The sequence below is a fragment of the Leucopleurus acutus genome (assembly GCF_964270905.1).
Source record: "Leucopleurus acutus genome assembly, chromosome: 15".
NCBI classification, from domain to species: domain Eukaryota; kingdom Metazoa; phylum Chordata; class Mammalia; order Artiodactyla; family Delphinidae; genus Leucopleurus; species Leucopleurus acutus.
This window is the reverse complement of record NC_139157.1, coordinates 53,789,661-53,803,234: the sequence shown is the minus strand read 5'-3', so window position 1 is coordinate 53,803,234 and position 13,574 is coordinate 53,789,661. Positions and strand designations below refer to the sequence as shown.

General features: G+C 35.8%; 1 protein-coding gene across 1 annotated transcript in view; it reads right to left on the bottom strand.

The window, feature by feature from the left end:
- The window catches only part of HACE1 (HECT domain and ankyrin repeat containing E3 ubiquitin protein ligase 1), a 94,252-nt gene that overhangs the window by 60,336 nt on the left and 20,342 nt on the right, over positions 1-13,574 (bottom strand). The window contains exon 7 of the mRNA XM_082855638.1: positions 2,063-2,145. Within this exon, the coding sequence (XP_082711764.1) occupies positions 2,063-2,145 (83 nt within the window). The remainder of the gene's footprint in view (positions 1-2,062; positions 2,146-13,574) is intronic.

The following is a 13,574-nucleotide window of genomic DNA, read 5'->3' as shown; positions in this document are numbered from 1 at the left end:
CGTGGAAGAAGGCAGAGTTTGGATTTTATTGGAAATGCAACAAAGAGGCACTGAAAAGTTTAAATACAAGGTTTAAGCACAAAGTGACAACAGCCGGTTCATTTTTTAGAAGGTCACTTTGGCTTCTGAGGAAAGAACAGCAGGGAGGGAAACAACAGAGGAATCTGGAAGACCAGTTAAGAGACTACTGCAGTATTCTAGACAAGAAGTAAAAAATTTAAGGTGGTTTAGTGAGGTGGAGAGCAGTAATGAGATTCAGAATGTATTCTGAAAGTGGAATTTACAGAACTTACTAATATATTCCAAGTTGAGGGTCAGAGAGAGAGACAGAAATAAAAAATAATGACCTAGTTTCTGGTTTACACAACTGAGAAGATAAGGGTTCCAATGACTGAGATGAGAAAAACTGGAGGAAAGGTTTGAAAAGGAAATCAGAAGCTATATTTTGGACATGCTAATATCTGAGATTCTACGAGACTTGCAAGTGATGATATATATCAGGTAGATGGACATTCAAATCTGAAGCTTCAAAGAAACGTCTGATCTAAAGATAACCCCTCAAGACAGGATACGATTTCAGGGAATCAAACAATGATATTATTCATAAATTCAGGACACTAAAAAAGGAATTTGTGTTCTAGCCAAGCAATCAAATTGTAAGTATAACTTAAGAAAAAGCCTGGATTCAGGTAAGATCGAGAAGTCTAGAGGTCCAAAAGTCCTTGTATTCTAATTCAAGGCTGTTCAATGATGATTTGAATCAGTCAGACCAAAGCAACATCAGAGACCCTAAAGAAAAGCTAAACGAGAAGAAAAGCAGATCTTTCATTTTAAACAAAGCTCCAGGGAATTCCCTGGCAGTCCAGTGGTTAGGACTCAGCACTTTTCAATGTCAGGGCCCAGGTTTGACCCCTGGTCGGGGAACTAAAATCCCACAAGCTACATGGTGAGGCCAAAAAAAATAATAAAAATTAAAAATAAAACATAAAACAAGGGCTTCCCTGGTGGCGCAGTGGTTGAGAGTCCGCCTGCCGATGCAGGGGACACAGGTTCATGCCCCGGTCCGGGAGGATCCCGTGTGCCGCGGAGCGGCTGGGCCCGTGAGCCATGGCTGCTGAGCCTGCGCGTCCGGAGCCTGTGCTCGCAACGGGAGAGGCCACAACAGTGAGACGCCCGCATATGGCAAAAAAAAAAACAAAAAACAAAAAAACCATAAAACAAACCTCCAGTAAAATGACATAAAACAGGAAAAAGGATAAGAAAAGAGGAGCTTTCTGGAGAGCTTTATATGTAAAATAGAGCCTAAATAAATACTACAATTCCTGTAATCTAAACCAAAAAGAAAAATCAAGTGTATTGTGAACTGCTCCTAATTGCAACTAAATTTACATAACATATTATGGGGGGGGCGGGTATGTATACAATTATTACACTGTTAGCTCCTTAAGGACTGGGGTTTATTTATTACTGTGTCACTAATGCCTATAATAATGCATGGCACACAGTGAATGCTAACTAAATGCTTATTACATGAATGAATCAATGAACAAAACATATGCTTTAGGAAAATGAACCAGAAAAAAAGAAAATGAATCAGGACAGAGTATTAAAAACAACTTAATGCATAACTCAATATCTAACAAGAATGACTCAAGAAATTTTTTAAAGTTACAAATACAGAGAAAGCAAAGACATGGCTCTGAACTAAAGCATACTTTAATAGCTTATCCCATTGGAACTAACTTGATACTTGATAAAGAAAACTATGAAAGTTACTGGATTATTGGTATGTCTTTTGTATTACTAAGTAATTCTAAAATCTAAGTAATCAAGTAAATCAAAAGCTCCCACTTACAATATATAAAAACACTGGCAATATAAAACACTTTTCATCATGCAGTTAAGTAACAGAACCATAATGCTATATACTTCATCTTAAAAGGGAGCATAGTATTTCTAGGAAAGGAGAAGTTTTAGAAAATACACACAAATGTTTGTGTTTGGAAATATAGCAGATTCAACATTCTTTAATGAGAGCATCTGGCAATATAAATTATCATACCTGCAAGCAAAGTACAATGGAGTGGCTCCTGATACATTCGGCCTGTTAATATCAGCACCACTGTCTAGCAAGCATTGCACTGTCTGGGGGAAAAAGAAACAAAAGTAAAGCCAGAGAAGTTGAACAAAGACACAGTTATCACAATTTTAGTCCATATAAGGAAAGTTCTCACCACAACCTGAAGCTTTAAAGAAGAAAGAGTAGGAACATGCCAATTATGACGGCTGAACAAATTCCACTTTTTGGTAAGCTCTGAGCCTCAGGCGCTACACAGTATATGTGGAATTATCAATGTAATGTAAATTTTGTTAACCTGGGAAGGTTCTAGAAAATCACTGACATGTGTAGTAGCTACCAAAGGACTTGAAATGTGGCTAGTACAACTGAGAAACAGAATTTTAAATTTTATTTTATTATAATTAAGTTTAAATAGCCACACGTGGCAGCACTGGACAGTGTTGCTCTAGATTTCTGAATTTCATTAAAAACCAGAGTTTTTTGCCTCTAAAAACAAAAAGTTGGTACCAGAGCTCTTTCTCAAAATTCAAAGAGGATAATTATTAAAGTACAAAATATTAAAAAGCTAAGAAGTCCTTTTGCTACTGACAGTCACCAATACTGACTTAGTTTCTCTGATTGTCCCCTAAGCTCTACTTCTGCAATCATTTGATGTGTACTAAGGGAAAATAAGCTAATATAAAATTTTATCTGATGATTTGGGCTTCCCTGGTGGCGCAGTGGTTGAGAGTCTGCCTGCCGATGCGGGGGACGCGGGTTCGTGCCCCAGTCCGGGAGGATCCCACGTGCCGCGGAGCGGCTGGGCCCGTGAGCTATGGCCACTGAGCCTGGGCGTCCGGAGCCTGTGCTCTGCAACAGGAGAGGCCACAACAGTGAGAGGCCCGCGTACCACAAAAAAAAAAAAAAAAAAATCTGATGATTAGGAATATGGCAAGGCTTGCCTGAAAAACCTTAAAAAAGAGAATCTTTTCTGGTTTTAATTCCTATGATCTTCATTTTAGTTTCTCCTGCAAAAAGGAAGACAAGATGTAAAAACTTAAATGTTTTTGGAATTAGACTGTTTAATAATTACTTCTGGATTGAACACACATGTTCATCTTTATTGCTGCTCTAAAACCTAGTACATTGTCAGCAAAATATTAAGACTACAAACTCGAAGGAAGAACAGCAAAGAATACAACACATACTAGATAAGTCAGAAGTTTTAGGAAAATGGCAAGCAAGTGAAAGAAGAGTAACTGACTTAGCAGATCAAAGAAAGCTGAAGTCTAAGTGTCTGCAAATGCAGATTCCAACAAGAAACCATCAAATTCTCACTACCGAACACACACACACAACACAGGAATTGGAAGTAACAGGTATCTTGGAAGACAGGGATAGTTATATAGAGCTAAGACAGGAGAAGTAGCTGAAAACCTAACAGCTGGGCCCTCCCCCAGGACCCTTCCTCCCCATCCCATACAGTTAGCCACTATCCCTCCCTATCTGTCTTGGAAATAGGGAGGTTTATTATCTGGACAAAGTGAATAGTGAGGCTCTGGACTGGCAGACAAGAAATACAGGGAAGAGCAGGGATGAGCAGCCATGCTGAAAACAACTAATTAAGTGAAAACCTCCAGCCCCCACGCTCCACTAGGCTCCCAGAAATCCAGTAGCCAGGCTTAAAAGCTTAAGCAAGAGGAGACTGAAGGTTTCCTCTCTGCAAAGTGGCACCAGAGAAGAGTCCGACTGATACTGGCATTACAGACACCAGTGAAATAGCCCAGTTGGCCACAAGGGGACATTCAGCAATGCTGGGAAACTTTTTCGAATTTCATTACTGGAGAAGGGAGGGTTCAGTTGGCAGCTAGTGGGTAGAGGCCAGGGTACGTCTAAACATCTGACAATCTACATACAGGCCCCACAACAAAGAATGTTCAGGCCCCAAATATCAATAGGGCCGAAATTAAAAAACCTTGACGTACAGTGAGACCAGTCAACAAACCCAGCTCATGTACACGATGCTTTCAGCCCCATTTCAGTGCCTCACTACTATACATGAATGGACAGACAATGTTTAAGACACAACTGAAGCAGGCCTCTAACCTGAAAAACAAACAGAAAAAGGAAGTAAGAAAAATAAAGACAATAAAGGGAACCAAAAAACAGCAACAAAAATTAGAAAAGTAACTGATACCCTCAGAGAGAAAAGAAAAAATACTATCCATGGGACAAAAACAAGATGCTGGGGGAAAAATATTCAGAGAATAAGATATCAAAAATATGATGGAAGAAATAAAAATTCAATAGAAGTTAGAAATATAATGTTGAAAAACTCTACAAGAAACAAAAAGACAAAGAAAACAGGAAAAATGAGAAAACTAGTAGATCAATCCAGGGAGTCACTGGAGAAATTGAGAATAAAGAAAATGAAGGAGGTGGGAGACCAAAACGAAGTAATCAAGAAATAATACCAAAAAATTTCCCAGAACTGAAGGACACAAGTTGCCAGATTGAAAAGGCTCACCAGTGTCCAGTCTAATAAATCAAAAGACCTTCAACAAGGCACATCAAAGTGAAATTTCATAATACTGGGGATATAAGATTCCAGAGATAAACAGAATTCAGATTGACATTAAACTTTTCAACAGCAACACTGAAATTTAAAAGGTGAAATGCCCTCAAAATTGTAAGGTGAATGACTTCCAATGTAGAATTCTATAGCCAGCCACACTATCATTCAAATACATGCTTTTAAATAAGAAATAGGCTTAGCTATGTAAGATTTCCAAAAAAATTACCTCCAACACACCTTTTCTCAAGAAGCTACTGGAGGATATCCTCCTCCAAACAAGGGAATACATCAAAATAGAAGATGTGGAATCTAGAATACTGAAGATCAAACACAGGAGATATCAAGAAATTCCCAGGTTTAGAGAAAAACAATGGAGTGACATTATCTAATGAATTTGTCTTTGAAGAAAACAGTACTGAAAAAGATTCTGTGGGAGCATATAGGAAGAACTACTGATTCACCAAAAAAAAAAAAAAAACCTAAGCTAATAGTCACCCTAGTAGAAAATTTTATTATAGTTCACTACTTGACTCAGCAGTAAACAATATTTACCTAACTGTATATGCAACTAATATTGTCTCATTAAAATTTATGATATAATTAATTTTAGAAATGGGGCGACAGGGCATGGGAAGAGGATTTAAATGAGTTAAACCCTCACTCACCATAACAAGAAATGATTCAGTGATATCTAAAAGTCATAAATTGAGGAAGAGCAGTAGAAGCATATTATGTGGAAATAGATACCAGAAGAAAAGCTGAAAGAGCTGAAAATTGCCACCTAGTGATTGTGAATTGACAAAGAAGGGTGATTTAAAGGACTATAATTTTTTATTACAAAGATTTTGATAAAAATAAAATATTTTAAGATATAGTATTCATGTATTATTACTATTTGAATTTACTTCTATCTCAAGGAGGAAATTGAAAATCTATGTAATAGAAACATTGTTACATAAAACTTTATTATCAGCTATATAATTCTTAAACTGTGGACAAGTGGTCAAGTACTGCTCTCAAAAATATAAGAAAATAAGCATTTAGGTTATTATAAGGCAAGGCCCACTTGAGCCTTTTGATCATGGCTTTGCCCTTTTTGATATCTGACCTAGAAGTTGTGTGTATGTGGTCCCAAATCAGAAGTGAGATGGATAGCAGCAATAATCTTCACTGACTGTTACAGAAATTATATAGACAATAAGCCATCTCTCAAAAAGGCTCAGGAGAGATAAAAGCAATTATATCAAAAATACGTATTAATATTCAATTAAAGCCAGCAATCCAGAGAGAAGCTGAAATAAAGTAATTATTAACAAAACATACTATGCATTCATAAAAATTATATAATTGTTAAAAGTATATAATGATATAATAGTATGAATAACCTTAGCATGTGCCTGGATACTGTGCTAATAAGCATTTATCATTTCATTTACTGCATCCTGATGGGAAGTTGATATCCTTCTCTGCACTTTCACAAGTAGGAAACTGAATCTCAAAGAGGTCAAGTAATGCGCACCCCAACACACAAATGAACAGGGGAGCGGGGATTAAAACCTAAGCCCAGGGTCATAACCACTAAGCAATTTACCAAAAAACAGAAATTCTAAATCCAGAATACTAAATAGTATTCTGGCTAATTTGGCATATCTTCATAAGCTACATTAATCACAGATAATCTACTAATTCCCTACTAAATAACTATTTGAAAGTCAAGCTCAAGGGCCTAGACAGTTATTTCCGTTCAGTTTTTAAATAATGCCATTTCTAAATTCATATACTTTTTACAGTATTTCTGTATTTTTATTTATACTGTAGAGCTAACAGTAAAACAAATTAGCCATTAGACTAACATTAGACTAACATATTCCTCTACAAAGTGGTAAGACAAACTTCAGGCAAATCATAGCAAGACAGCATGATTTGTTTTAGCAAATTTCTCACCCCAAAACCCCTACACACAAATATTTCTGTGTCATACGTTTCTATCATACCCTTGTACACAGGAAATATCCTATGAATACATTAAAAATTCTGTTCTTAACAGAGAAAAACTTGATTAATAAAGTGGAAAAGCTCATTCCAGCATTTTCTTTTACATTCATAAATCTGCTTTTCTGTTTTAACAAAATTATCTCAATTAAGATCCTCAAAATATACAACTATTAAAAGAAATACATATTTTAAAAAAGTTTTCAATAGCTCACTTGTAGATAAAATGTTGCCTGAAGTCAAAGAGGGAGAAAAACCCATTTCCCTCAGAGTAAGAAGAAAAAAAATACATAAAGGGATTTGAATGTAAAGAGTAAAAAAAATTGCCTTGCAGCACTGACATGAGTGAAAAGTCATCAATCTTTGTGATTTAAAAAAAATGTATGCAGATTTCTTTTGGTAAAATCTCTGAAACAGGAGGAGTAAGAATAACACAGAATTCAATTATTGATTAAATAGCATAATAAAAGAAACAAGAAAGTCACATAACTTAAAAGTTTCATTTTTTTTAAAATTTCCAATCTATGTAAATGAAGGGCAAAATAACTTTGAAACTAGGAGAATTCAGGTGGAGGAAACTATTAAATTAAAAACGTAAAAGCCCTTGAAGAAACAATACTGCTTGAAGATTTTAAATTATACAGAAGCATAAGGCAAAACAAAATCAAAGAGAATAAATTCTGGATTCAACCACTACAATCCCTAAGGAGTCTCAAAAGCAGAAATCTTCAGCAATGAACAAACCAGATACAATCTTTTATAAGAATCAGCACTATCAATATACGCTTCACTTAAAGGTACAAAAGAAAAAAATTACAAACATTTACAAACGGAAAGAAAATGGCAGAAAAAACTGCTTGGAATGATACTGCATTTGACTATCCCATTCCATTTTTCAACAAAAATTTCAATGTTGGTATGTGCTAGTAGTATGTGCTAGATGTTAGAGTCACAGCAATGAACAAAATGGACAAACATCTGCCTTCATGAAGCTTACATTCTAGTGGAAAAGGAAAACAAAGGGACATGAGAAATAAAATATGTAGTATGCTAGATGGTGACTAGTGCTATCCAGAAAAACTGATAGGATTCTCTATGACAGATTTGGATTCAATTTGTTTGAGCAAATTTCTCACCCCTAAACCCCTACACACAAGTACTTCGGTGAAAACTGCATTGTGTCTGTTTAACAGACTATAAGCCATGAAGTCCAAAATAAATCACTGTAATTTACAACGGTCATAAGTTCCCCTGTTTTCAAACTTTTATGGCTTCTCATTTACTTGCAAAAATTAAGCTCAGCAGCTTACAATTTAGTAAATGTAAACATGTAAAAGTATACTAACAAATATCTGTGACTGAGAGCTGATTACCTGTATCTTTCAAGTTAATATAACATAATTTTAAGAAGTACACTGAACTAAAATCATTTTATGTGTGTAATATAGATCACCAAAATATGTTTTTAAAATAATTCAGACCTTCAAATTCCCTGTCCAACCCTCTCCCCCTTAAAAAACAAAAACACATTATTATCCTATTCCTAGATAATCTACAAGGGGAGTCTTCCCCCTTACAGAGTAAGGAAGAGCTGGGAAGGAATACTGAAAGAAAAGCATGGAAAGGCGATTTTCACATAGGCTTCAAGAAATCCTCAAGAAACAACACACTTTCAACAGACATCATGACCTTTCAAATGATAAAACAACATCCTGAGTGGAAAACTAATGTGCAAAGCTAATGTTTGGGTCAATCTCAAAAGTCATTTAATTGAAGGCAGTGACTAACCAAGACCACCTGTACCCAATACACTGATAAGTTACAAAGCAAGAAATCCAAGGCAGCTCTACTTTATCAATGTCAACTCTCTGAACGACACTGACCAAAGTAGAAAGGAATATTCAATATTAAACCATAAGTAAAAACCAATATTAAACCATACAACATAAGTTGTATCCTCATTTACTAAAACAATGATAGCCAAACAACAAAAAAAGCATCTTTCATCTCTTATTAAAAGTAATTCTGGGGCTTCCCTGGTGGCGCAGTGGTTGAGAGTCCGCCTGCCGATGCAGGGGACGCGGGTTCGTGCCCCAGTACGGGAGGATCCCGCATGCGCGCAGCGGCTGGGCCCGTGGGCCGTGGCCGCTGGGCCTGCGCTTCCGGAGCCTGTGCTCCACAATGGGAGAGGCCGCAGCAACGAGAGGCCCGCGTATGGCAAAAAAAAAAAAAAAAAGTAATTCTGATGACAGGACAGCAATGCACAAACAACTTATGCACTAAGAAAAATGGCCAACTCACTAGTCAGTGACTGGTGTTTATAGGTCTTCTCTAGAAACCTGTCCACCTAAGCCTATCAAGACTTTGAACCCTTATGTAATACCTAGCAAAAAATCAATATTACCCAGTTGTGTTAGGAAAAAAAATCACAGTAATAGAATTTCCTATTATTTGCTCACATTTCTCAGAAGTGATGAAAGGAGAATTCTAACATTAGAATAAATAAAATTACTCTGAACCTAAAAACATATCCTGAAATGTTAAGTACATCTACCTTCGTGCTTCAAGGCTGAATCCAGTTAATGTTTTTGCAAAAGCTTTCAATTAAGTTTGCATGGCTGCCCTGTAATTCTCTGGATGAAAAGCTTGGAAGCTGGCTAAAGATATCAAGAGAGCTGACTGAACGTAGATGAGCACTGTTCCTTAACAAGCCTACAATTTCAGTAAAAAAAAAAAAAAATGCAGTCAGTTCTATCAAAGGTAATCTACTCTAAGCAGGGTTCAACTATCATTTCATATTGTTTGTGAACCATCATATTCAGTTATCTAAATTTAGCAATATAAAGTCTATTGTGAAAAATAAAATTTCCTTAAGTGAACTGAAATTAGTCCAAGAACTAATCCTGCTGTGTACTGTAACTAATAGAAATTGAGATTGAACCGTTTGACAGTTCTCTAGAGTTTCTAAGTCCAAGTTATTCCAGGAAAACAGTAATCAACCATTTGTGGCAATTCAACACATCAATAAATCTTAAAGACCTAATGACAAAGAAAAAAATTACCAAAAAGTAAGTTCAATTTATGGCCAAAAAAAATGGAGTCAATTATACCTATGTAGAATAATATTAGGTTTTACTACACTTTCTAAAAATGAGATTAAAAATCAAACAACACATTAGGCCTAGCTTACTGCATAAGAGCAAATGAATGAAGAGTCCAGGTAGTGCTCTTTGTACTGTTCTTACAGAATCACATCATCAATATTAATAATGGTAGTAACAGTACCAATACTATCATTACTCTTTTTGGTTTTTTTTAAGATGTTGGGGGTAGGAGTTTATTAATTAATTTTTTTTTTTTTTATTTTTTGCTGTGTTGGGTCTTCGTTTCTGTGCGAGGGCTTTCTCTAGTTGTGGCAAGCGGGGGCCACTCTTCATCACGGTGCGCAGGCCTCTCACTATCGCGGCCTCTCTTGTTGCAGAGCACAGGCTCCAGACGCGCAGGCTCAGTAGTTGTGGCTCACGGGCCTAGTTGCTCCGCGGCATGTGGGATCCTCCCAGACCAGGGCTCGAACCCGTGTCCCCTGCATTAGCAGGCAGATTCTCAACCACTGCGCCACCAGGGAAGCCCCTATCATTACTCTTAAGTATCTTCCAAAATATTCACAACACTTTCCTTAATTGTGTAATCAGCAGATTATATCTTAGGAGGCAGATAAAGGCAGGGGAAGAAAAAGTTGCCAAAGACTATATAATAAGCCAGATGAATAACCAAATTCTCTAATTATTTTTTATTTTAAATCAATATCCAAAGACAAACCATAATTCTGGTATTGTATAGCTAGTAACAGCTGACCTAAGGAAATTTATAAAAAATTAAATTATTAAGGAGTTGATCATTTCTTTCATCTGATCATTTTAAAATAGGAATAGAAGTCATTTAAAATCATAGTGCTATTATGTTACAAGAACAAAAATGGTCACGCTGCACTCTTCAACTGCCCAAATCACTTCCTTCCAACAAGATGATGAAAAGACCCTTATCTTGGTTTACCTCTAATTAAACAGATGCATCTATAGGAAATCATGGCAAAAATTACTTGATTTCTTAGTTATGACAAAATCAATCTTTCTTCCAAATCTTTTATCTGTAAAAAAGTCATGTAAATCTAAAAATTATTTGTCATCAAAGCAAGAATACGGTATTCAATTATAAATTCTACAAAGCTTTAGAGCTCTTAGCCAGTTATTCAAAATCTTTTCATGCATTCTTGATTTACCTTAAAATGAGATTAGAAAGTAAATTTCAGAGGATTTCTTTATCATATCATCCTCTTTTTTCTTTTTTGTATCATCCTCTTTAATTTGAAATGAGCTGATGTGCTTTTGAGAATATTTTTAAGGGAGTTTCTTTCCCCCTTTAAAGTTTTACATTTCATTCTATAAAATATATATATAACCAATATATATAAATCTTGAAACCTATGTGCACTGGTATATGTCTATATGGGCACAAGTTTTAAAGACCTTTTAATGAATTTATGCAAAAACTGACTACTTTGAGACAATGAAAAGGCCATTTTCATTTGCTGAAATCTGACAAAGCATTTTAGACTCTGTTCAACTTATGGAAAGATATACAAAGGGTTAAAAACAAACTCAATAACATCTACCCTGTAATAACATATCTCAGAGCTCTTAAATCATATCTAACTCAAGATAAAAGAATATTCTCATCCACTGAGATCTGAACATGTCCCAGAAATACATGAGTAATTATGACACACAGGTAGTAATAGCACAACTATCAACACAGATTTTTAGGGGTATAATTCAGCCTGGAGGCTAGGAGATGGCCTAATTTTTCAGGATTCCTTTTTGTCCTATTGAAGGATTAAAGGTGCATACAATGAATTGGAAAATAGTGCTAAACATTCTCTTTGTATACGATCCTCACAGATAACTATAATGGACCAACTATGACAGAAAGGAATCTCACTCACTAATACAATCAATCACAAGTCAACATGACTTTTTGTACTCTTCCTCCTGTATCAATACCTGCAAAATCTCACCCTGTGAAGCCCATCACCACAGTGAAGTCAGGCCCCCTATAAATCTTCTGAAAATACAATTCTTCAAAGGCATATGACTATGAGGAATTCTCCCTTACTTTACCACGCCTGCTTTAGGTGGTAAACCATATGGAGCGTATTATACTTATACTAACTACTCTTCAATAACTTCAGAAGGCAATTCTAAATTTTTAATGCACCCTGTAATGCACATGTTTTGAACCAAGGTTTTTTTGCGTCATTCTTGTTTCTTCACTGGCTTAAGGCAGCTAAAATTAGCCTTTGTAGGTAATTCCTAATCTGAATTCCAGTTTTTTACTACACAAGTTCCCGGGCAACAAGTAGGTTTACAATCTTAGTAAATGACACGCCACTCGTTCGTTAACGGCAGGGAGTATTTCTATTAAAGCGGGTGCTTTTCTGTCCTGTAAGCTACCAGCAGGACTCTTTCTCTAACAGGCAGCAGTTGCTTACTGGGGCCAGTCAAGATTAGAACATTTCAGATGATTTTTTTGTTTTCCACACAGAATACTTCTTAAATTTAGTAGTACTGACATAGAGAAAGTAAAAGGTAACGAAAAGGAATACTCCTTGAATACAAATGGGTTAGTTTTCAGATGATAAAAGACAAAAGAATAAAAACGAACATTGGTGTTCAGAAGAAATGCCAGGAAAGAAAAAAAAGAAAAACCATATATCCTTCCTTTTATCCAACTCTTATTAAACATAAGACAATGTGAGCTCACTATCTTAAAAGAAGTGCAGTATTCTATGAATTGAGGTCATACATAAAGCATCTAAATACGTAGGATCTGACATCCTGAACCTAGGTTAGGAAAAAAGTGTTTGCACAGGGCTTCCCTGGTGGCGCAGTGGTTGAGAGTCCGCCTGCCGAAGCAGTGGACACAGGTTCGTGTCCTGGTCCGGGAGGATCCCACATGCCGCGGAGTAGCTGGGCCCGTGAGCCATGGCCGCTGAGCCTGTGCGCCCGGAGCCTGTGCTCCGCCAATGGGAGAGGCCACAACAGTGAGAGGCCTGCGTACCACAAAAAAAAAAGTGTTTGCAGAGACAGAAATCTAGATTCTACTAGGAATTCTCCCAAGAAAAAGATAAGACTCAGTGTATACAAAAAAATAAATATAAACAAGCAAACTTCTGTATCTTTGTAGATGCTGGTGGTGTTTTTTGGTTTTCAATTGGTTTTTGTTGTTTAGTTAGTAAATAAATAATATTCTATTATCCATAATGTTAAATGTGGGAAAAAAATGAAAGTAACCAGGATAGGAAAATACAAAAAGCAGAAATTCAATCTAAAATCTTAAGCTAACAATCTTTAAATAAAGCACCAGTCTTCTAATGAGAGAGAAAACTATTAGCAATTTTAAAAGCCAAATGTTTATACATAGGGATAACAGGAAAGTACTGCCTAAAACAAATGCATGATTTTAGAAATCAAAAGTAAGGAAGAAAACAGCTGTGACTCTAGCACTTAAATCATATTCCAAGAGAGTAGAAAAATAATTAATCCAAGTTGAATTATTTAAGCAATGTCAGAGCTCACTTTTTTCACTAATTCCAAAACTTGAGGCTTAAGGGTAAAAATATGAAAATGGTAAAAAATATGAAAAAGTTATTTGATAAAACTGAGGACAAGAAACATTATAAAGTGTTAAAATCATTATATGTGAACATACTACATTTAAAATTTAAAATATTCAGCTATTAGAATCTATGAATCAGAAATAAAATTGAAATCCAAATTACAAATACATTAAACATATTTTAAAACACTATTTTCTGTTCCTTTTATCCACATAGAATATATTAATCAGAAGACCACATGACACAGAAAATGTTATAAGATTTTGCTTCAT